Genomic DNA, 25,681 nt, shown 5'->3' on the forward strand with positions numbered 1-25,681 from the left:
AATCATGTTACAGTTATGCATGTCCAGTAAACAAGTTCAGTCTATCAGTATTTCCAGACTCATCAGTCTCATTCGAGGACGAATGCCCCCAAGGGGGAGATATTGAAAGACCCCGCAAAATCCTAAGCTTAATTCAGTCTCTTAAAGCTTAATAATGGGTCTCATACTTAGAAAATTTTAGCTAAGTATTCAGACTTAGTATTATTTTAGCCTTCATAAGTTGGCGACTCTATTTCACGACCTTTATGACCTTAAAGTATCGATCTTTAGGTTTATTCATGATCAAAAATGCCAGTAGGTGTTCTCAGATAAGTTTTAGATTTTTCGAACTCCGTTTGAAGCTCATTTCAAAGCCCAAACCAGTGAATCAATGCAATCTTGGTGCGCCGCATTGCCTATCATGTTAATAAATATTTTTCTGAGCTTTCAGTACCAATTTCTAGTGAACTGATGCGGACTCGGCGCGGTGTGTTGGACCTAGCATCGAACCCATCGATGCGACGCATTGGGCTGCGTATCGCTGGGTACGTTTTCAGTCTTTTAATACCCACTTCCAGAGGGGTAAATGAGTCTTTTTCCCACCTTATATCAGCCCCAAAACATATAATTAAGTCATCCAAAAGGCAAAATATACCTATTCCCTCTAAAATTTCCCAAGAGCAAACCTTAGTTCATCACATTCAAGATCCATGTTCCAAGAAAGTCATCACCACTATCAAGAAAACAACGATTAAGGTATGATAAGTGTTCATCCAAGGGTTCCCTTCGCCCTTGGAGTTCAAGAACCTTTTAAATTACAAATTAATAGATTTGATAAATTTCATGATTGAATTTGATTGTGTCCATGACTTTGATGTTAGTTGAGATTAGAATCCATGATTAATTACAAGTTCATGAGAATTAAATGGCATGTGTGGGTTGTTGTATCGTTTTATGTTAAAAACCCTTTGAATTTGAGAGTTGAGATTATATTTATGATACTTGTATGATGTATTACAATCATGTGCATAAATTATGCTCTCCAAGTGTTTGATGAATTGTTCATGTGGGTTGAGTAGAAAAATCATATCATGTTAGTATGTATGCAAGTTCATGCCATACAAGTGTTTGTCAAAATGCCTCAATGAAGGAATAGTGACCAAGTCATTAGTTATTATGATTTCAAGATTGTGCTATGTCTTATAATTTATGCAATCGAGTCCTAGAGGTATCTAATACCCAACAATCTAGTTGTTTACTTAGAGCTATGAAAGTTACGGAATAGACTCGGTAGTATCATGATCGGTAGTTCAGTAATCAGTTCAGAACTTAGTCAGTAATCAGTTCAGAACCCAGTGAACTCAGTTCAGTCAGTTAACATGATTAGTAACAGTTCATTCTAGCCTAGAACAATTTAGAAATCAGTCTAGAGTCTATTTAGTTGGGAGTAGGATTCAGCACTGAGTGAACCCAAGGATGGGAGCTCACCTGCCAGTAGAGGGTGCCATTTTGGATGGTGGTTTTCCGTGGTATGGTATGGTATGGTTATCAAATGAACCATGTTTACTTTGATTATTTTCTAAAATGTATGGTATGGTATGGTATTTTTTCATGGTTTGATAACCATGAAATTCCTCAATTTTTAAACCCACCGATTTGATGGTATCCCATGGTTTTCTTATTTCTTTTTTCATTTATGTCCTTACTTAATATTTTTTATCCTACTTTACCATCTCCTTTACGTTCTTCTTCCTCCTTCTATTGTCACCTCTTCTACGCTCGTTCTCTCTTTCTTATTATTCTCTCTTCATTAAAAATTTTATTCTAGAAATTTGAGTGTCTTAGTTTTCAAAAGCACATGCACTGAAAAAGGTGAAACCATGTTCATACGAATATGTTCCTAGATTGTTCAATTATTATCGAATTGATTAATGCATCGACCTGTGAAGCTGCTCATGACTTTTATCAAAAATCAAAAAGGAAGATAGTTGTGATACTTGTGGGTCAACTGAATCTTGATGGTGTTTTGATATTTTATACTAATATACTTCAATATGGGTTCTTGACTGTTGCTATAATACAAGCATGTGGAGACACCTTGAGTAGCTTGACACATGAGAACGACTTGGCATGAACTTCCAAGAAACCATCCGGATCAAGCCATCTCTCTGATTTATACTCTTTGGCATCATCACCCCATAAAAGAAATAATATTGTATGATAAAATTAAAGAAGTTGCAGTTCTAGTTCTTGATTATTTCATGGATGTAAAATTTTCATTTTGTTAGAAGTTTTATGAATTTAACAACGTAATATATTTACAAGACATGATTTGTGATAAATTTGTAGAAAGAAAATTATTTTATTAACAATTATTGATAAATTTAAAATTTATAACAATTAAGGGTATTTTAGTAAACTTACCCGTTAAATACAATACCATACCATCAAAACAAATAAAAAAATGTCATTAAATAGTAGTGAACAATACAGTCTGTCCAAATATTGTATTGTACTATACAATACCATATCATACCATACTGTACCGTACATTATGAAACCATGAAAAACCACCATCCAAATAGAGTGTTAGAAGCAGTCCTTGTGTTTCAGAACTACGTAACCAGCATAGGTTGAGACATCAACCCGCCAGATTGAGGGTTAATGAGGTATTTTAACCTGCCAGTTGAGGGTACCACCGTTCTTATTCAGAGCACCTGCCAGATGAGGGTGACTCAGAACTTGTCATTACTCGTGGCACGGTACTGATACCCTTCCAACTGGGGTTACAGGTTGGACCCCAAATCAGTTCAGAGAAGGGGCATGTTGGTTAGATGATTACCTCCCACAGTCTTAGTTTCAATTCCAGTCTCAATATAAAACTCAGTTCAGTTCTATAGAAATCAGGACTGTCAGGCATAGTCTCTCAGCTTAGTATGAAACTCAGCACAGTTCCACAGGATCAGGACTGTCAGAAATAGTCACTCAGCTAACAGCATTTCAGTTATCAATAAACTCAGATATTAGTTAATTAGTACTCAAATTCAATGTTACCATAATCTCAGTTATAGTTTATGTATTTATGCATGTACTCTCATTCAGTTATGTTCATGTTACTCAGTCAGTTATTGTTCATGCATATGAACCCATGCATATCAGCCTACCTCACTTAGCATACTAGTACATTCAAAGTACTTACCATACCTTTCTTTTGCACTATGATGTCTTATATCATAGGTTCAAATGCACGGGCTCTTGATCGCTCTTAGCAGTGCAGCCTATCAGCAACAGATTTAGTGGCGAGTCCTCATAGTTTGAGGACAAAGTTGTTATTTTAGTATTTCAGTTTACTTCTCAGTAGTCGGAGTTAGTTGGGGAATTATCTCATCAACTTCATGTTCAGACAATAGAGGCTTTCAGACTAAAGTATTTTAGATAGATGTTTCAGTATTCAGATTTCCAATATTCAGTACTTATTTTTAGTTATGAATCGTATGGTGATGTTCAGTCTACCTTCTGCATTTATATTAGTTATATTATTACCACAGTATGATTATTATACAGTGCTTACAGCAGGTACCAGTCATGAGTTAGCTGGTGGTCCTTCTGGGTCATGAGCACCGTGTAGCATCCGGGGTACTACTCGAGACGTTACAAAGCATCAGGATTAAAGTGACCTTTCACTTCCCATAGGCGAACAACCAAGACTTTTAACTTCCAGTGCATTTTTGTGATTGTTATGTCGTTGATGAAACCTGTCATTTTTTATAAGAGTATGTAGGTATACGTAGATTGTGGTAAAGATTAATGGAATTGAAGTTGTTTAAGAAGGAAACAATGTTTACATGAGTATGTGAAGGAATCTGTAGAATATAGTAGAATATCGTAGGAAATTTAAGAGTTGAAGGAAATATTTGTAGAATTTGAATTGAATTTATAGATGAAGGGGACGAAAAATAAGGGAAGTTTACAATAAAGAATAAGAAGAATTGGTTCTGTATTACGTAGAATATAGATAGATGTGTACATGATAAATATGATGGTGATAAAAGATTACTTATTGAATTAAATCAACTCTATAATTATAATACTATTATAATAATATATACTCATAAAATGTTTGTCAGAAATATGTACAAATAGCATCTGAAATTTTGAATTTAACTCTATCAAATCGTTTATATTTGCTAATTACATAAATGTTTAAGTTTTGGAAAAAAAATTAATTGTACAAAAGATTTTACAATTATGTGTAAGTTGTTGTAGACATTATCTGAAAGTTGTAGACTTCTGCCACCAAATTCACTTTTTTAGCATGGTTAATTAAGAAGTTATAAAATTGAATTTTTAATTTTTAATTTTTAATTAAGATTTAACAGTAGAAGGGAAGTATGTACTTATAATATGAATTTTTTAATTCAACTAATTAACTCGTTTATATGTTCTACTTAGTCAAATGTATAATTTTTGGATAAATTTTTTAAAACATAATGTAATAATGAATTACTAACATATGAATTTGTTTATAATTATATGCAGATGGATATTATATATATAATGACATATGGTTCAATGAGGATGTTGCATTATAATAAGAATTTGTTTGAAGTGATGCCAATATACTAAATGTATAAGCAGTTTAGGTGATGTAATTTGATTTTATTTAAATTTTTAATTAGTGAATGTGAATTTCAAGTAAGAGATTTGTAATAAATTGTGCATGTTTGCACTTGTAAATTGTTATTGATAATCGTGTAGTAACGATCATAAAAAATAGTGCAATTACATAATCCAAATTCAAAATCAATTTTGTTAAATAAAAAATACTATAGGAAGTTTGTATTTTTAAAGTGTAGTATATTAATGTGTAAAGGGGTAACAATTATAATCAACTATCATACAAACTTTTGAACTAAAATTGTGAAGTAACTGAATATTTGAATTTGAATTCAAAAAACCCACTTCAAAATTGTCAAGTAACGGAAACGTTGCAAACAATTAATGAAACAACTATTTCCTAACTAATTAACTATAGATTACATGTGTCAATATTTAATGCTGCCACTTGACTAAATGGAGAGGCTTTGTCCTCTCCTTTTAATAATATATAGTTGTCACATATTTGTTGTCCACCTCACTAAATCAAAAAAATATTAATTAATTTTTTATATTATTTTTGTAATTAGTTCTTTTTAAAAATATTCACACTTAAGAAGTGAATTGATAAAATTACCTTCTTATTTATGAGTTTTTGACATGCATCTATAATCTATAATCTATAATTTATATGTATATAATCTATAATCTATACCTATAATATATTAAAAGTGTGAAGATTCTTAGAAAAGTGATTTAAACTTTTTGTCCTTCACTAAAAGATTCTCCTTTAGACAAATCTGTCTTTTCACTATTTTTTTCAATTTATTATTTAATTATTTCTATTATATTAATTAGACTCCTAAAATATATGGACTCCTAAAATATATGGAAGGAGAATCAATTAATATTTTCCTTTGTAGTGATCAATTAGAAAAATACTCCTAAAATGGGACTCTATTAAGGAAATACTTCTATAAATATTGAGATGCACGTTAAACTACCAAAGAAATAGATTTACTTATTGGAAAAATATGATTGATGCTCATCTAATTTGATTAGGTTGCATGTCTAGATTGGTGGATGCTTAATTTTCTAACCCTCAACTTTCTCACTGTTTTTGTCAACATAATAGAATTCAACGTGTGTGTATATATATATCTTCTTTGTTTCCATTTAAGTCATTCTTTAGGGTCAAAATTTTCGCTCAGACAAGAATTGTCTTCATCAAACTGAAGCTTTGTGATCACCACTGTATTATTCTGTTGTAGTTTACAGGTCGTAGATAAAGTTACTGGTGGTAGATGAATGTCCGTCAACTTTGGCAATGGTTTTTAGGTAAAGGTTAGGTTTAATTGTATTGTTTTTATATCTCTGTTTTGAGATTTATTTATTTTTTATGTGTAAAGGTAAATTTTAGTTGTACTATTTTGATATCTCTATTATTGTATTATTTTATTATAGTTTACAGGTGATAGATGAGTGTTCCATGGCTTTGAGAAAATTTTTCTGTAAAGATTGGATTCAATTATATTGCTTTGATGGCTCTATCATCGTATTATTTTGCTGCAGTTTACAGGTGGTAGATGAATGTCGATCGACTTTGACAAATTTTTTTGGTAAAGGTTAGGTCTAATTAAATAAATTCTCTAAAAGATGTTGAATTTAATTTTGTATTCATCTTTATTATTTAAACAAGTGTCCTATTTGGTGTAACGTTTGAACTCAACAAAGTGAAGTACACGCGCGAGGCGCGTACACCTAAACTAGTATATTAATGTGTGAATACCCTTAAAAAAGTGATTCGGTCCTTTTGCCCTTCATTAAAGTCTCCGCAATAGATAAAATTAATTTTTCACCATTTTTTCTCAATTTATTATTTAATAAAATTAAGAACTCCTAAAAAATATATAGATAGAAATGAAGCACTCTAATATATAGGGGATAGAAATTAAGGACTTTTGATATATATGAAAAGAAATATATATGAAATCCTAATAAAATAAATATACTAAATTTCCAAAATAAAGATCTAGTTTCTCTTTTCATTATTTGTATAGTTTTTTGTTGTTTTTAAATTTTTTTTGTCCATATTGTTATAAAACAATAAAGAAGAAAGAAGAAGAGTAGAGAGATAGAGAGAGTAATTGTTATTTCTCTTGAAGGATGATTTACAATGAAGGAAGCCTTCTATTTTATAGAGGAAATTTACTCCTAGTTTCTGAGTAAAAGATAGATACTTCAAATCCTAATAGACATCAAGTAGATCTTGATAGACATTCACTATAATTGATATACACTAATATCATAACACTCTCCCTTGAATGTCTAGAAATATGCATATAGGTTGCCTCATTAAAAATCTTACAAGGAAAACCCAGTGGGACAAAACCTTGTAAGGAAAAAAGAGTACAACGCGTATTAACTCCTCCTAATAAAAACATTCTTGAATATTTGCATTCCGATCTTGTGTACCATCTTTTTGAAAGTTGCAGTTGAAAGAGACTTGGTGAATAAATCAACCACATTGTCACTTGAACTAATCTGTTGTACATCAATATCACCATTCTTTTGGAGCTATGTGTCTAGAAGAGCTTTGGCGAAATGTGTTTCGTTCTATCTCCTTTTATGAAACCTCTTTTAAATTAAGCTATGCATGCTGCATTATCTTCATATAAAATCATAAGTATTTTGTCACATTTCAAGCCACATTTTTCTCAAATGAGATGTATTTTGGACCTCAACCGCACATACTCTCAGCTTGTTTCATGAATTGCTATAATCTCAGCATGGTTCGATGAAGTGGCTACAATAGACTGCTTTATAGATCTCTAAGATATGACAGTACCCCCACATATGAACACATAGCTTGTTTGAGATCGAGCGTTATGCTGGGCAGATAAGTACCAAGCATCAGCATAACCAACAAGATCGTAACTGCAATCTTTAGAATAAAATAAGCCTATATCACTAGTCCCTTTTAGATACTGTAATATGCGTTTGATCTCATTCCAATGTCTCCTAGTAGGAGCAGAACTATACCTTGCTAACAAATTAATTGAAAAGGCTATATCAAACCTTGTAGTATTTGTAAGATACATTAGTACACCAATTGCACTAAGATATGGTATTTCAGGACCAAGGAATTCCTCATTCTTTTCTTGAGGTCGGAATGGATCCTTATTCACATCAAGTGATCGAACAATCATTGGAGTAAATGGATATGCTCCATCCATATAGAATCGTTTCAATACCTTTTTTGTGTAGGCAGATTGATGGACAAAGATACCGTTTGTCCCATGCTCAATTTGCAAACCAAGGCATAACTTTGTCTTTGTGAGATATTTCATCTCAAATTCTTTATTTAGGTAATAAATTGCCTTTTGAAGCTCTAATGGTGTTCCAATAAGATTTATGTCATCGACATAGACAACAAGTATAACAAACTCCGACGTTGTTTTCTTTATGAAAACACATTGGCAAACTTCATCATTCGTATAACCTTCCTTAGATAAATATTCACTAAGATGGTTATACCGCATGCGTCCAGATTGCTTCAAACCATACAATGATTTTTGCAATCTAATGGAATACATTTCCCGAGTCTTTGAACTATATGTTTTCAACATTTTAAATCCTTCAAAAATTTTCATGTATATCTCATTATCAAGTGATTCATATAGATAGGCTATTACCACATCCACTAAATGCATTTCAAGTCTCTTATGGACAGTGAAACTAATAAGATAACGCAATGTTATTGCATCCATAACTAGTGAATATATCTCGTCATAATCGACACCAGGACGTTGTAAAAACCTTGTGCAACAAGGCGTGCTTTATACCTTTTTATTTCATGTTTCTTATTTCTTTTTTGTACAAAGACCCATTTATAGCCAACAGGCTTAACACTATTAGGGGTTTGAGCTATAGGTTCAAAAACGTCACGTTTGGCAAGTGAATTCAATTCAGATTGAATTGTTTCTTTCCATTTTGGTCAGTCATTTCTTTGTCGACATTCTGTGACAGGTCGAGGTTCAAGATCCTTACTATCTTGCATGATTTTTGTTGCAACACTATATACAAAGACATAATCCACTACTATTTTAGATCGATTCAAATTAGTTTCAACATCACTTGAATTTATGGATAGTTCCTCATTTTCTTGAGTATCAGGCCCATTAATTCCTTCAGGAATATTAATATTGTTCAAATCTTGAACTTTCATATGAGGATCTTTCGTAGTGTCATCTTGACCATTTATTTTTCTTTTTCTAGGATTTCGATCCTTAGAATCTAATGGTCTACCATGCTTCAAGCGTACTTTAGATTCATTAGCTATGACACTAGTGGATGGTCCTTTAGGGATATCAATTCGAATTGGGACATTCTTTGCAAGAATATGTGATTTAGTGATCCTTTTCAAATCTGTAAATGCGTTCGACATTTGATTTGCAATTTTCTGCAGATGAATAATCTTTTGTACTTCTTGCTCACAAGTAGAAGCATGTGGATCAAGATGAGATAGTGATGAATTTTTCCACAAAATTTCTCTTTGATGTCACTATCTTCTCCCCCTAATTTTGAAAAAACTATCTCATCAAACCGACAGTCTGCAAATCGAGCAATGAACATATCTCCCATTAATGGTTCAAGATAGCGAATAATAGAGGGTGATTCAAACCCAACATAAATTCCTAACCTTCTTTGGGGGCCCATTTTGGTGTGGTTTGATGGTGCTATAGGCACATATACACCGCACCCAAAAATTCTTAGATGAGATATATTAGACTCTTGACCCAAAACCAATTGCAACAGAGAAAATTTATGATAATTTATCGGTCTAATACGAACAAGTGATGCAACATGCAAAATTGCATGACCCCAAATAGAAGTGGGCAACTTAGTTTTCATATGCAATGGTCTTACTATCAACTGCAGACGTTTAATTAATGACTCGGCAAAGCCATTTTGAGTGTGAACATGGGGTGCTGGGTGTTCTGCTCTTATCCCAATCGATAAGCAATAGTCATTAAATGTTTGGGATAAAAATTCTGCAGCATTATCAAGGCGAATATATTTAATTTGATTATCGAAAAACTGAGCTCGTAATTATGTTATTTGTGCCAATAATTTTGCAAATGCCAAGTTGCGAGATGACAAAAGGCACACATGAGACCATCTAGAGGAAGCATCTATTAGGACCATAAAGTATATAAATGACCCACTAGGTGGGTGAATGGGTCCACAAATATCCCCATGTATGTGTTCCAAGAATGCGGGGGACTTAATCCCAACTTTTGTTAGCAATGGCCTCACAATCAGCTTGCCTTGATTACAAGCATTGCATGAAAATTCACCATTCGAAAGAACCTTCACGTTCTTTAATGGATGCCCATTTGAATTTTCTAAGATTCATCTCATCATTATAGATCCAGGAAATCCCAGACGATCATGTCAAAGTACGAAAGTATTGGAATTAGTAAACTTCCGATTTACTATAGAATGTGTCTCAATTGCACAAATCTTTGTCCAATACAGGCCAGAAGATAAAGCAGGGAACTTTTCAATAACACATGTCTGCCCAGAGACATTCTTGGTGATACCAAGATATTCAAAATTCATCTCATCAATTGTCTTGATATGATAACTATTTTCACGGATATCTTTAAAACTCATCAAGTTTTTCTAAGACTTAGGAGAAAACATAGCATTATTTATGATGAGTTTAGTTCCCTTGGGCAAGATTATAATGGCTTTTCTGAAGCCTTCAATCAAATTAGCATTACCAAAAATTGTAGTAACATTAATCTTGCTCATGTTTAGATGAGAGAAATATTTCTTGTCTTTGAATATCGTATGTGTAGTGTCAGAATCAATCAAACAAATATCTTCACAATTGGACAGTTTACTTTGAAAATTATCCATATCTTCAAATAAATAACATACATCAAATAAAATATATATTAAATCTTTGTACAAAGTGAAAGCTTATATTATAAGAAATTGTTAATCACACTTTTCTAAGCAATGAAAAAAATATGTCCAATTAATATATGATTAACTTAGCTTATCATTTTATTTTTCAATAATTAAAAAAAAAAATACATGTATTTGTATTATGTCTTTTTCTAGTGACATGCAAAATAATTGGAACATATATAAAAAAATGAGAACATGCAAAACAATATATTATTATTATTATATTATAGAAATTCATCATTCATCTATATAGTTCTACTCCTACATTGTTTTTGGCTCGTGGAGCCAACAATCATATCTTTTTCTTCTTTTTTTTCTTTTGCTGCGCCTACATTTGTTTTCATGAATCGCTTTTCTTTATTCTTTTTTTTATTTTTTTTAATAAATAATGGTAAAATTAAAATTTAATTCAATCAATAATAAACTATAATAATACAATTGAACTAATCAATACTAATCAAAAATTCATATTCATGTAAACCACTACTTTTACATGATTTTAATTCACTAAAAAATAAAATAAAATAAAAATCATTCATTCTTCCATGTTTACGGAACCATCACCAATCAAGTGATCAATCTTTTCTTCGGGGTGCTCAAAGAAGTCTGCTACATCCAAATTTGTGATATCAACATTATTTTCAGAGAGAAAGTTAGCCTCGGAATTTCTCTCTTTCTTCTTTAGTGATGCTTGATAAAGATCAACCAAGTGTTTGAGAGCGCGACAGTCACGTGAATAATGTCCTTTTCCATCACATCGAAAATAAGTAATTGCTTCACGTTTCTCATCTTTTTTCTTTTTATTCGATGAATGATTAACACCCGAAACAGGGTTTCTTTCTTGGTCATCACGACCACAACCAAGGCCGCGCCCTTTTCCACGCCTAGCATGGTGAGCATGCGCATCATTCACCTCAGGGAATGGTGCAGATCCAGTAGGTCGATTCTTGTGATTTTTCATCAACAAATCATTATTTTGTTCAACCACGAGAAGATGAGAACTCAGTTCAGTATACTTCTTGAAACTTTTTTCTCGATATTGTTGCTGTAATAGTACATTCGAGGCATGAAAAATGGAGAGCATCTTTTCCATCATATCGTTATCATTGACCGTCTCTCCACATAGTTTCAATTGAGAAGAAATTCTGAACATGGCAGAATTGTACTCATGAACAGACTTATAGTCTTAAAATCTCAGATGCATCCATTCATATCGTGCTTTTGGGAGGATTACCATCTTTAAGTGGTCAAACCTTTCTTTTAGGCTATTCCACAATACGAGTGGATCTTTAATAGTAAGGTATTCAATTTTCAGAACTTCATCAAGATGATGACTCAAGAAAATCATAGCATTAGCACGATTTTGACTAGATGTTTTTTTTTTTTTTTATGGCGTCTCCAAGACCTATAGCGTCTAGATGTATTTCAGCATCCAACACCCATGAAATATATTTCTTACCCGAACTTTGAAGGACAATGAACTCACACTTTGTAAGATTATTAGCCATATGAAAAAGGGAAGAAATAAAAAATAATACCTTAACCTTAGCCTTCAAATTTGAGACAGTAGAGTCTCGTGCTGATAACGTGTTATAAAATAATAAAGAATAAAGAAGAAGAGTTGAGAGAATAGAAAGAGTAATTGTTATTTCTCTTGAGGATGATTTAAAATGAAGGAAGCGCTTTTATTTATAGGAAAAATTTACTCCTAGACAGATACTTCAAATCCTAATAGACATCAAGTAGATCTTGATAGGCATTCACTATAATTGATATACATTAATATCATAACACATATCAATTTTTTTGTGTATTGAGATGCCACTTTTCCATAAAAATAGGCTTTTGCTTTTGTTTTATTGTTTTAAACTTTTTTCACGTGATTTACGTAATATTTTTTTAAAAAAGCAGGAGACTATTTTTCTTTTTCTTTCAAATTTTTTCATGTTTTTGGCTTTCTTTTTGGTGTAGGAACTGTTTAATATTCCCCTTTTTATTTTCTTTTTTGGTTTAGAGTCTTCTACATATATAAAAAAAATATTATTGCACAATCTCATTCATGAACTTTATAGTTAAAATTATTTTTTTTCTGTATGAATTTTTTTTTTATAATATTTTTCTTATTACTTTCTCTTATATTTTTCACCATGAATATATTATTCATATATTTTATCAAAATTGCAGGTTCTTGAAGTGAGTTTGTGTAGAAGTATGTTTTTCTAAAAGTTTAAATTGATTTTGAAGTTTACAATAATAAACGGTGTGTTTTTGATAGATTATTGCAAATTGAGAAACTTCTTTGTTAGTTTTGTTTATAATGTTTCATATACAACTAGTGATTTGAAATTGACTTATTTATAATTTTGGACAGATTATTGGAATCATCGCGTTGAGTCACGAGAAATTGGTTGGTCATTCTGAATTCAAAATAGTTAATAATGAAATTGACTTATATATAATTTTGGACAAATTATTTGGAATATCGCATTCACGAAAAATTGATAGGTGATTTTGAATTCATAATAATTAATTTAAAATTTTCTTTATATATGCTTTAAGATTAAAAATTACGTATACTACGTTCTGAGGATTATTTTGTGGGATTAGATTTTTAGGAGATTTGATTTTTATTTATTAGCTGTTTGGCTTATCGTTAATTTTTTTCATCATTGGTTGTTGTAATTTGCTTAGGTATAAAGAGGACACTAATAATTTCGAGAATTGCTCCTTGTGATTTGAGGTAAACTTAAGAAACTTTTCTTATTTTAATGTAAAGTTATATATATATATACCTTCTCTTTATTTATTTATTTACTTGCATTATAATTTGAAGTGTTCAGTATCTGCACTGAAACTCGACTAAATCCAAATTCACATAAATTAAACAAATACAGATTAAGAAGATTATGATCAAAATAGTCTTGAAGATTTGACGTGAACTTATTTAGAAATAAAATTGAAAAGCAAAATTTAGGAATAGAAGGAGTACCATCTATTGAAATTCTTCTAAAGTTCTAATTTTGGTATTTCAAAATTTAAATCATTTTGAGGACGTAGAGAGTATTAAATAATGAGGTTCAAGAGGCTCTAGAAAAAGAGATTAAAAAATAAGAACACGCCTATTCAATTTCTTAATTTCGTCATGCAAAGTTCTTGACAAAAAAAATATACTAAATTCCAAGGTCATAAATGTAGTTTTTGTTTTAAAATTAATGTCTTTTTCACGATTAGAAAAGTGAACCTTCAAATTTTTGGTCTTATGGCCCCTAAACATATTTGACTATTTTTCTTCTAAAAAATCTGAATTATGATAACATAAATTAAAAAATTTCAAATCGATCAAATTAGTTAAATGATAGGTTAAGATGATGAGGTAAAAATTGCCCGATAATTTAAAAGAAAATAGCCCAAGATCTACTTACCGTCAAAATCATGTTGCTTCTTTGGAATTAAAAAGTTGAGAATGAAATTGACATAATTCTTGAAATGGATTAAGATTCATATATCAAAGTTGTGAATACAATTGACAGAACTTTACTTGTAGGGACTAAGTATACAATAATTAATTATAATTTAGTAAATTCTACATGTCCATACAACTTTTCCCCTATAAGCCAAGTGTAAGTACAATCAAATCCATGTTATATTTTATTTATCTATAATAATATTATAATCATGACAACAATGACATTCAATATGGTAACAACTCAAATATTATGAAATAGAGTAATATTTTATAAGAAATCCATTATGTAGAAAATAATATAATAAAATATCCATAGTATAATTAATACTAGTACCATTGCCAGTGTCAGTTGAAGTAACTAACACTCTATAAAGTAAAAAATTAAAATATGTATGATTATAACAAAAATCACTTCTGCCCATAAGTGAGTACACAAAGTACTAGAAAATGACATGCTTGTAAGTTTGACTACATAAAGGAAGTGTACTTTCCAAGCAAAGCTAGTAAGTTAGCTACATAGCATTATAAGTAGAAGGAGAACAACTATACAATTGATGTATCTAATCAGATCTAGCTCATAAGAAGAGCTACATAGCTCATTTGGTCAGGAGCCTCATTGGCTCATCTTTTGTACTAGGTGTCGCGTGTTTGAAGCTTCATGATTCCCACACATAGCGGTAGTTTAATGCATCAAGCTGCCCTCGTCTATCCATAAGAAGAAAGCTTTTTAAGGGATTCATCTTGTCTCTTTAACTCTTGCTTCCCATTCCATATTACACGCATATACATCTTCCATGAGGAAAACATGTTGTGTTCTGGCAGCTCTCTCATTTCTCCATGAAAAATGAGTTCTTTTTTCCCACCCCTTGATAAACTAAACTTGGTGCAGCCTACAAAAGTACAAAGAGAAGATAGGAGATATTTAGAGATCAGAACTTAACAATACTATCACTACTTTATCATTTACATCCTAGAAGCGGAATAGGTTCATGTGTTCGACCATCTACACATGCCATGGTGGCAGAGTTATCCGGTACTGTATTGGTGTGGCATAGTATGTATCCAATGGAATTTGTTTATTGACGGAAAAAGGAATAGGTAGTAAAACAAAGGCATAAGACATACGTAGACAGTTTAACTTGGCCTCCACTGCCAGATGAACACCCCAACTTTCATTGTGACCATCTAGACACTTCCAACTTTACACAGTGCGTCTTGCAAACACCTTAACTTTGAAAATGCACATCTAGACACCTTAAAGGGGAAAGTTTGGGTGCTTAAGAGGCCAACTTAAACCAAGTTAAGGTGTCTAGACGTGCATTTCCAAAGCTGGAGTATTTAGTTGCCAGTTGAAGCGAAGTTAATTTATGTGCCATAAACAAATATCAAAACTTACGTAGAGCATGACAATACCTAAATCATCCTTAAGAAAACATTCACCATTTCTTTCCTTTTCAGAAAGTAAAAGAAAAGGATTTCAAAATAGCTCCAGCATATTTAAAGGTGGTTTTCTCATACTATGATTTCCATATAAGAGTGAAGTTCCGATTCCATCTTAAAATAGTTCAAAATGATGTTACCTATTTTTAAAAAAAAAAGTTCAAGCTGTTTGTCCAATTAACATCACAGAGGAAAAAAAAAAAAAGAAACAGAATATTGATATAAAGAGCTTGAATGCAATAATCCTGTACTCACTCAAGGTTCTGTGCCAGCTTATGTAATAATAGTGAACTACCACTAGTTGCCTAATTGATTGTGCACCACTTTGTGAGAATACACTGGGTATGTTATTGTTGTTGTTGTCGAAGATAAAATAGGATAAATGGGTGGCCCCATTATCCGCCAGATTTAGAACTGTGTGCCACTGGCCATCAGGGATTTCACGGTTATAAGAAAGAAAAGATATAACAGTTCAGATTCTTTATGATAACAGAGAAAATCACCTGTTTTACAGCTTCAAACCCGGATTGATAAATGTGCCCCCCCTACCCCCAGCCCCCACTCGTTTTGCTACTTAAATATCAGTCCTGGTTCCTTAGCATGATTCGAACCCGTGAGGACGCCTACCAAACATCCCCTGTTGTACCACCTTTGCCTGGGGCCGGATATAACAGTACAAATTATGAATTGATAGGTCGCTAGTCGGTGAAATTTCTATAAGAGAATATTACCCTTCAAGTAGAGGTGCAAAAGCGAAAAAAATGACAAGCTAATGTGAACATTACGTTGTACACAATGCTTAAAGTAAATTATCACACCCCTAATGTAGTTAAAAGCTGAAACTTCTTATCCACACTTTAGGATTGTTGCCCCAACTGACCTCATATTAAAATGCAGATAAAACTTTTCATCCTCTCAACCATGCTATCCAGTAAAGTTAAACATACCTTTAAGAAATTAATGGTTCAACTTGCAGCTTTGTTCATCACTTTTTACCTCTGCGTTATAATGTTATGATGCAACTTTTCATTTTTCTTTTCTATCTTAAATGTTTTTTTGGCTAATGGCAGCAAAAACCTTGGTTTTCTGATGTCATACAAAGAGAATTCGTGCAGAAAAGCCACCACGACCATGCAGACAGTAAAAATGCTATTAGTATGTACATGGAATTCCTTTTGGTGCGCACTCTTTTATAATTACAGTACCTTTTGGATATAACTTGACATGGAATAACCAACTTAAAATGAAACGCTTAGCATGAACCTTTCAAGTTCACCTTTTCCCCTACATATAACAGTTTCATCAAAGTTCACATTCAGGAAAACTTCTTCAAGAAAATTTGCCTCCTCCATAAACAGATATCGTTGAACTTCAATACTATACCCAAAACGAGACAGAGAAAACCAGAGAGAGAGACAGCGATACCAGCTTCACAGTTTTTTCTAGGACATGAAAAAGAAATCTGAAAAGACTTTAAGAGCTCATCATCTCCAGGAACGTTATCAAGGAGATGAAAAGGAAAAAATTGGAAGCAACAGAAGCTACCAAGCAATGTTAGACAAGTTACCTGCCAACGTTTCAAGCCAAGCACTCAGTAGGTTTAGCTCTTGCCAATAGAAACTGTTTTCCCCAAATTCACCACGTCAGATTGTTTTATTGGCTGCAACAACAACAACAAAGTCATATTTGCTGTGCTTGGTTAGAACAGCAACTATTAGCTGCAGTATCAAAAAATTCTCAAAGTCATATTTGCTGTGCTTGGTTAGAACAGCAACTATTAGCTGCAGTATCAAAAAATTCTCAAAGTCATATTTTCTGTGCTTGGTTAGAACAGAACATAGGTATGTGAATTTATTCCCTCCCTCCTACCTCCCGAGCCTGCAATTTAAAGAAGGAAAGAGTGATCAAAATCCACACACATATTTCACATCAATTTGAAATTCTAGATTGTCCTCGGGGTTTTATTTTCTGATCAATGAAATGACTGGGTTTTTTTTAACTCGGTAAATTCTAGAACAGTTTCCATTTAGAGCAATGAGGTGCTTGATAATTTGTCAGAATGATTTTTTTTTTTTTTTTTGGAGAATGCCTGAGGTGCTTGAAAATTGCAGGGCAGATCTTCATGTTTCAACTTACAGAAACTTACCTCAGTTGAAGTTTGTTGTTTTCGTAATGCTCTTTTCACCAAGTTAATTTCTCTCATGCAACGCAGCAACAGTATCTAGTCTAACAGAAAGTACCAGTTTTGTGATTTATCTACTGAAACTGATGTAATGCTGGAGTTCTTCAAAGGAAACAAGAAGCTGAAATATATATATGGGAGACCGTCCCTGGTTGTGTATTTTGGACTATCTGGGGCGAAAGGAATTTGAGGTGTTTTGGAGGCAAAGCTATTTCCATCAAGATGTTGAAGTTTAAATGTTGAAGTAACTTGCTACATGGTGTAATTTTGTTGAGATGCATGATGAAGGGAAATTGGTTGATTTTATAGACTAGCCACAAAATTGAGCTTCATTGAAATTGGTAGATTCTATAGATCGCCAAAAAATTGAGATTCATTGTAATATTTTGAAAGTTGAACAGATCAACACTGTCTTGGTGCTGGAATCATACGAAAAAAAATCTTTGCTTGATCAGGAAAGAAAATGTCTACATGAACTAAAGTAAGTAATCAAGGAAAGTAACTGGAAAGACGTTTGAAATAAGTAGCATCTGTAATTCTAGTAGCAAAAGTATCGGACAAGGAGAATAAAGCCCTCACTGTGAACGCACCATGAAACAACAAAAAGATCCCCCAAAAGTAAGTAATCAAGGAATGCAAAGCAATACCTTCAAAGATTTCTGACATTGAAATTATCAATGTCATCTTCAAGTTCACACAGAAGCTCGCTATGGGTAAGACCGTCGACAAGATCCTTATCCTGCAACTCCTTCAACAAGATAATGGCATCTTGCACACATCTTTGCCTGCAAACTTCATCAATTACTGTTCTGATGGTGATGAAGTCAATTGTTCTTCGTCTTTCGTGCATCTCCCATAAGAATTTCACAGCCTCATCAACCTCTCCGCCAAGAGCGAAAGAGTTCACTAGCGAGTTGTATGATTTACTACTAGGAATAAATCCTCTGCACTTCATCTTATCATAAATTTCCTTAGCATTCTTTGTTCGGCCTTGTGCACATAACCCGTGGATCAGATAATCATATGAAAATGAGTTGGGCTGGCACTCGTAGACCACACCCATTTGGTGAAATATCCTGAGAGCATCATTGACATGAAGCGAAAGCACATACCCTTTTATCATGGTATTCAAGGAAACTATATCTGGTTCAATCCCATTATCAACCATTTGTTTGAACAGGGACCTTATAGCATCCATATAAATATGATTTATATATGAATTACTCCTCCTACTAAGAAGCGCCGCGAAAAGAATATTGTAAGTTTTAATCGACGGCCTACAATCAAATTTCCTACTGTTTAACATATGCTTATATATCATCACAGCTCTGGTCAACTTCCTAGCTTCTGTGAAATAATAAATCATCGAATTGAAAAGTTCCTCAGACCCAATAGATCGAATAGCAAGCACTTGATTAACAACATCATCCATTTCTTTATACATATTCGCTTCACCGAGCCTTTGTATAACAAGATGGTATGTCGAAACATTATGCCTGAACCGGTGTTGTTTCGTCGCCCAATTGAACAACTCCAAACACACTAAAGGATCTCTTTGTGAATCCATGACACCCCTAAGTTCTTCAGGGGTAAATCGAGGTGGAAGCTGAGATACAGCATTTTGAAACTGTGATTCATCAAGAACAGGCATTGCTGCAATTCTTGCTCTTCTATTCATCCTTTTTCTCAAAGATCTCGATGGGGGTCCTCTTAACCATCCAGGTGCATTTGAAGAATAGAAATTGACAGGAAATAATGGTTTTATAGACACCATGCTGGATTGAAGGAGAGCCTTGGAGTAACCGGTAAAGTTGTTTCCATGTGACCAAGAGGTCATGGGTTCAAGCAGTGGAAACAAACGCAGGCTAAGGCTACATACAATAGACCCTTGTCGTCCAGCCCTTCCTCGTACCCCGTGCATAGAAGGAGCTTTAGTGGACAGCTGTGTCCTTCTTTTAGATACTACGCCGAGTTGGGTGTGAGCTAAACCAACTCTACACTTTGATGCCCAAGAAAAAGATTTTCTTGAACTATACTTAAAAGGGTACACATATGAATGACAACACAAAGTATTCAAGCAAGTAATCTTACTAAAGCTGGGATCTTTAACACGCAAAAGGCTTAATTTTAACCATGAATGGACAAAACGGTGCCTAAAAACAAACAAGGATGGTTTTGTAGCTAAAATGCCAAATTGGGTGTGAGAGAAAAGTGGTCTAGAATTTAATGGGCAAGAAAACAATTTTCTTGAACTAAAGCTAAAAGGGTGTATATATGAATGATAGCACAAAGTATTCAAACAAGTAATTTTACTAAAGTTAGGATCTTTAATACACAAAAGAGTAAACTTTGACCAAGAATGAGCAAAATGGTGCCTAAAAACAAACATTTTACATTGAATAGCTGGAAAATAGATCAAGAAAATGCTTACTATTTGGAATTCCAGTAAAGAGGGATTTTTTGGATTGATTTATGTAGCCTTTGCTAGTTCTTTCAAATTACCTAACTGAATCTGGGTTAAGGTTTTCTTTCTCTTTTGTGGTACAAAAATGGTGGACATTGCAGACGAGCAGTGAAAAAGCAATGGGGAAGTAGAGAAAAAATTGGGCAAATTTACCTTTAGTTTAGACAAGGGTCATTAGTGAATTTATGCAAAAAATTATTTTGAAGTCTTATGAATTGAAAAAGATATTTGCACCCAAAAAAAAAAAAAAAAAAAAAGAGTCCTTATTTTAACTAAAATTTATATAAATATACATTTTGTTATAAATGTATTTATATTATAGTAAATGTCTATCAAGTCTATTAGGATTTAAAACATCCGTCTTTTACTCAGACTAGGAGTAAATTTTTCCTAGAGGGGTTTTGTTCATTGTATTCACAATCATATAATCTCTCATCCTCAAGAGAAGAAATAAGAATTACTCTCTCTATTCTCTCTACTCTTCTTCTTTATTCTTTCTTATTTTATAACACATTATCAGCATGAGACTCTGCCAAATAAGGTGAGATTATAAATCTGAAGGATATTTCAAGGTTAATAATTCTTTATGTTATCTTTCTTTTGCTACTACTAATATAATTATTATTGAATTTGAGGAAAAATAATTGATTTGGAACCATTTATATTTTAAATTTATTCCTCAAGAACAACATTATCAAAAAGGATGATAATATGTTATGTTCAAGTCCCATCAATTCATGCCTAAGACTCTTGTATATGGATAAGATGTTGAGTTTGAATCTTAACACATCATATTGATGATATTATGATGGTTAAGGTAAAATAATGGGTGTTTAATGAAAAGTCGTGAAATTCGACCCATTGAATATGCTTCATTCCATAAAGTGAATGTGGTAGCAATATATGATAAGTCTGAAATATGACAACTTACTTCATTCTTGAGGTGTATGTGGTAGCAGTGCATAATATGTCTGAAAGAAACAAGTGATTGAAAGCACGAATATACGCTTGGAGGGATAATATGATAATGATCATAAAAAATGATGATATTTTCACACGCTTATATGATTATGAGATATACTAGAGAAAAATTCTCTACATCATATGTTATATTCCATTCCTAGGGAATGTGAAGATTATTAATGCAAACGTGCACTTGATTGTGATTGTCTCACAACTTACCTCCGAAAAAGGTTGAATAATTTTGAAATCTACTTCTGAAGTAGTAAATCTGAAATTTATTCATATAATAGTAAATCTGAAATTTACTAAAGTAAAAACACATATCATAGTAAACTTGGAGTTTACTAGATTAAAAGTTCATAAGTTGACATGAACTATTGTTATATCCCAAAGATGTGCATACTGAGTATTGAACATATATTGAAGAATTAGAAAATTCTTCATGAACTTTAATGTTGCTTGTTTTCATGATAAGTTGGTTGAACCAACTAATTATGGGATTGGATCCCTCAAAATCTGAAAAAATAAAAGGTGAATAAGGACTCGTTCACCTATCATGTGATATGTTGAAAAGATGCATCAATAAGATGATCACATGTACATTCATTGTCAACCTGCAGTTTGATATTTATAAAGTTGGTTGCTTAACAAAATTGAGTTAAGAACATAATTTTCAGATTGTGCAATCAAGAAAGTTATCTTGATGATGATGGTTTGGCATTGAATGCCTTCGATAAATAACTAAATCATCGCTAATGAGAACAAAGCTTCATGTGTTGATCTGAAATATGATATGTTGCATACAATAACACTTGTATGCATTAGACCAATAAATTATGATTATTTCTTCCCCTCAATTGGTTCAAGGTCATGAACCAACTATTCCATCTAATAGTTTTTATGTACGGTATACAATTAATAAATGTACCATGATGTACAAAGATGGATCCATCAAAGAAGATGGAGGATGTATGTTAGCTTTCCTAACATAAGGGGGAGATTATAAGCAGCTATGAAGTATGTTAAGAATTATCATCAGATCCTCATTCAAAAGATAACTCAAGTCAAATGCCGAACGCATCTCATATTTAAGCTGCAAGTGCTTCTATTTTATGTCTCTAAAGGACAAAGTTTATGCATACGTGAAGCGTGATAGACCAATCGGTTCCAAATGAAATAGTACTTGTATAAAATAAGGAGCAAATAATCATAATAAGAAGGCAATATGCGCTTGAAGAGCCTATGACATAACACTTCATGAAACCTTATGAGAGGCTCAGGTACTTGAAAATAATGAAGTAATGAGATCTTAAAATGTTATGTCGCATTGTGAACCGATACTAAATGATATATCATCAATATCTTTGACACAATATTGGCGCAATATTATAAAAGATTACGAGGATCTTAATTCTACGTTAATTTAAGCATGGTGACATGGAAACATTTATCAAGTGACACTAAAGGATGCATCTTGGTAAGTATAAAACTTATTTGATTTGCAGTCCAGATATTTGAAGATGTCACTCATGAAATGTTGAATATTGTCACTTGACAAAACTTATGTGAAAAATTTTTAAGGATTCAAAATGCTTGAAGCATATAAAAGTTTTTGGGAAACTTATTTATAATCCTTATATTGTATAAGTTTATAGCTTGAAAATTATTGAAACTTTTGGAGAGTTTTCAAAGCAATAGATTATTTGCTAAAATTCAAAATATGTTGAATTGGATTGGTTATGAAGTACCATATCTTAGTGCAATTAATACACTCATGTACCTTGCAAATACTACAAGGTCTATAGCCTTTTCAGTTAATATGTTAGCAAGGTATATTTCTACTTATATTAGGAGACATAGAAATGAGATCAAACACATGATTTTATTCTAAAGATTGCAAACCCGATCTTACTGGTCATGCTGATGTTGGGTACTCATCTAACCCGCATAAATCTTGGTCTCAAACATGCAATGTGTTCACATATGGGGATACTGCAATATCTTAGAGATATACAAAGCAGTTTATCGTAGCCACTTCATCGAATCATGATGAGATAATAGCTATTCATGAAGCAACTCGAGAATGAGTATGGTTGAGATCCATGATACATCTCATTCGAGAGAAATGTGGCATGAAATATGACAATGTACCCACAATTTTATACAAAAATAATGCAATATGCATAACACATCTTGATGGAGGATTCATAAAAGGAGATAGAACGAAGTACACTTCATCAAAATTTTTCTAAATACATGAGCTCCAAAAGAATGGTGATATTAACGTGCAACGGATTCATTCAAGTGACAATGTGGTTGTTTTATTCACCAAGTCTCCTTCAATTACAACTTTCAAGAAGATAGTGTATAAGATCAGGATGCAAAGGTTCAAGGATGTTCTCATTAAGAGGAGTTAATACGCGCTGTACTCTTTTTCCCTTACGAGGTTTTGTCCTACTAGGTTTTCCGTGTAAGGTTTTTAATGAGGCAGCCGATATGCGTATTGTTAGAAATGTGCACTCTTTTTTCTTCACTAGATTTTTTTTCCTACTGGATTTTTTCTAGTAAGGTTTTAACGAGGCACATTATCTATCTAGACATTCAAGGGGGAGTGTTATAAATGTATTTACATTATAGTGAATGTTCATCAAGATCTATCAAGATCTACTTTGATATCTATTAGGATTTGAAGCATCCGTCTTTTACTCAGACTAGGAGTAAATTTTTCCTATAAATAGAGGGGTTTTGTTCATTGTATTGACAATCTTATGATCTCTCATCCCTCAAGAGAAGAAATAAGAATTACTCTCTCTATTTTCTCTACTCTTCTTCTTTATTCTTTCTTATTTTATAACACATTTTAAGTTGTACTACTTATTAGTATATTATATTATCTCATTTAATAAAAGTAATTATAAATATCCTAAATTAATTACATAAAATCTCACCTTTTATACTCTCTCTCCCTCTAGAAATCTCATACATATACATATCAGACACAAAATTTTACCATAACTAATACTGCTTAATTTTTCAAGATTTCAAATTTCAAACATTAACTTATCAAAGTAATCAACTTCATTATCTTCTTCTATTACTTTTGATGATTTTTTTTCAACTTTATCAAATCAGATTTTTTTGATTTCCATTATTGCATGTCTCTAGTTCTTAAAATTGTAACACCCCGTATTCAAGTACACGTATTGGCGTATTCAAGTACGTGTATTGGTCTTATTTATATGGAATTAATTTTTTATTTTATTTATACCGGAATTTGCCCGTCGATGGTTCCATACGAAGTTTATTGAATAATCTTTCCAACGATATAAAGATTTCCAAAAACGGATAAGTTTCGGATATAATCGAGCACGTTCGAAACTATAAAACGGTGGCCGGGATGTTGTGAATAGTAAATGTGCAGGAAAATTTCCTGCACACAAACTACTGAGGCCTGCCAGTTTTTTGGGTCAACTTTGAACGATCATAACTCCCTCAATATAATGAACTGGGAGAGCTACCACCTATCAAAAGAAATATATTTGAGTCTTCTTTCCAATGCAATTGGTTTCATCCAAATCCAACATCTGAGTAAGGAGTTATACTCGTTTTACTTCAGCCTCTCAAAACAGATTTTTAGGGTCAACTTCAAACGATCATAACTCCTTGTACAGGACGAACTGGGTGGCCTACTTTATATGAAATGAAATCACTTTGAATTATCTTTCCAACGATACCAATTTCATCCAAATACAATATTGGAGCAAAGAGTTATGGTCGATCTACTTTAGCTTGTCAAAACAGTCCACCATGGACAGATTCGGATTTACTTAAAATTTTAAGGGCAATATGGTCATTTTCCATCACCTCATGGACGAAAATTGGTCATTATATACATATAATTAGTCTCATATCCATCAATTATCATCAAATTATTGAAAATAAGAAACCCTAGCCTAATTTCAATTCCAATTATCTTGTGATTCAACCGTAGAAAATCCAAATTGATTCCGTAGTTGTGTTCACCGTCTCAAGGGCTTCGAGAAGCACCCCTTATTTGTGCCAACAGGACTTCGAAATCAAAAGGGCCATTTTATAGTAAGGATGTAAATTATGTTGGTGTTATTTATATGGATATGTATATATATATATATATGCATGTGAGCATAAGAAGTATGTTATTTGATTGTTGTTGAAAGATGATTGGGAAATGATGTTGGATTATGTTGAATTGTAAAGGAATTTGGTGTGATGATGTGGTATTGATGATGTGGTATTGAAATGATGATTATATATGTATATATACACATAAACCTATTGTTCAAGTTGGTTTGGAATGTTTTGCAAATATTGGTAGTATGGAATTATGGAAGAGAATTGTGGTGTTGGGTTGCTAATACTAGATGTCAAACATTTCATTGTAGATAAGTGATTTGTAAAGGCGGTAAATTGTGTTGAATTGGTATCCGAATCTATAACGAGGTATGTAAAGCATACTCTAACAATGTTCTTTGGCATGAAAACACCAATGTTCCATCAAGTAAGATTCCGAGGTTGTCCAAAAACATGTATTGTTCTACGTTACCAACGAAGTTGTTTCCATTCTATAAAG

At 32.5% G+C, this 25,681-nt stretch overlaps 1 protein-coding gene across 2 annotated transcripts; it reads right to left on the reverse strand.

Annotated features, from left to right (window-relative positions):
- Positions 1–14,397: 14,397 nt before the first annotated feature.
- LOC107867352 (pentatricopeptide repeat-containing protein At2g27800, mitochondrial) lies at positions 14,398–20,345 on the reverse strand. Of its 2 annotated transcripts, XM_047411030.1 has the most exons (4): positions 18,293–20,308; positions 17,333–17,341; positions 17,031–17,123; positions 14,398–14,913 (listed from the first exon to the last, which is right to left on the reverse strand). In XM_047411030.1, exon 1 carries the CDS (start codon positions 20,032–20,034, stop codon positions 18,295–18,297), a length of 1,740 nt encoding a protein of 579 aa, XP_047266986.1. In that variant the 5' UTR covers positions 20,035–20,308; the 3' UTR covers positions 14,398–14,913; positions 17,031–17,123; positions 17,333–17,341; positions 18,293–18,294. The 2 variants fall into 2 exon arrangements, with proteins under 2 accessions (XP_047266986.1, XP_016569017.1); XM_016713531.2 differs by lacking the exon at positions 17,333–17,341 and having other exon boundaries at positions 18,293–20,345.
- Positions 20,346–25,681: the final 5,336 nt, after the last annotated feature.

This window comes from Capsicum annuum, chromosome 4, assembly GCF_002878395.1.
Source record: "Capsicum annuum cultivar UCD-10X-F1 chromosome 4, UCD10Xv1.1, whole genome shotgun sequence".
NCBI classification, from domain to species: Eukaryota; Viridiplantae; Streptophyta; class Magnoliopsida; order Solanales; family Solanaceae; genus Capsicum; species Capsicum annuum.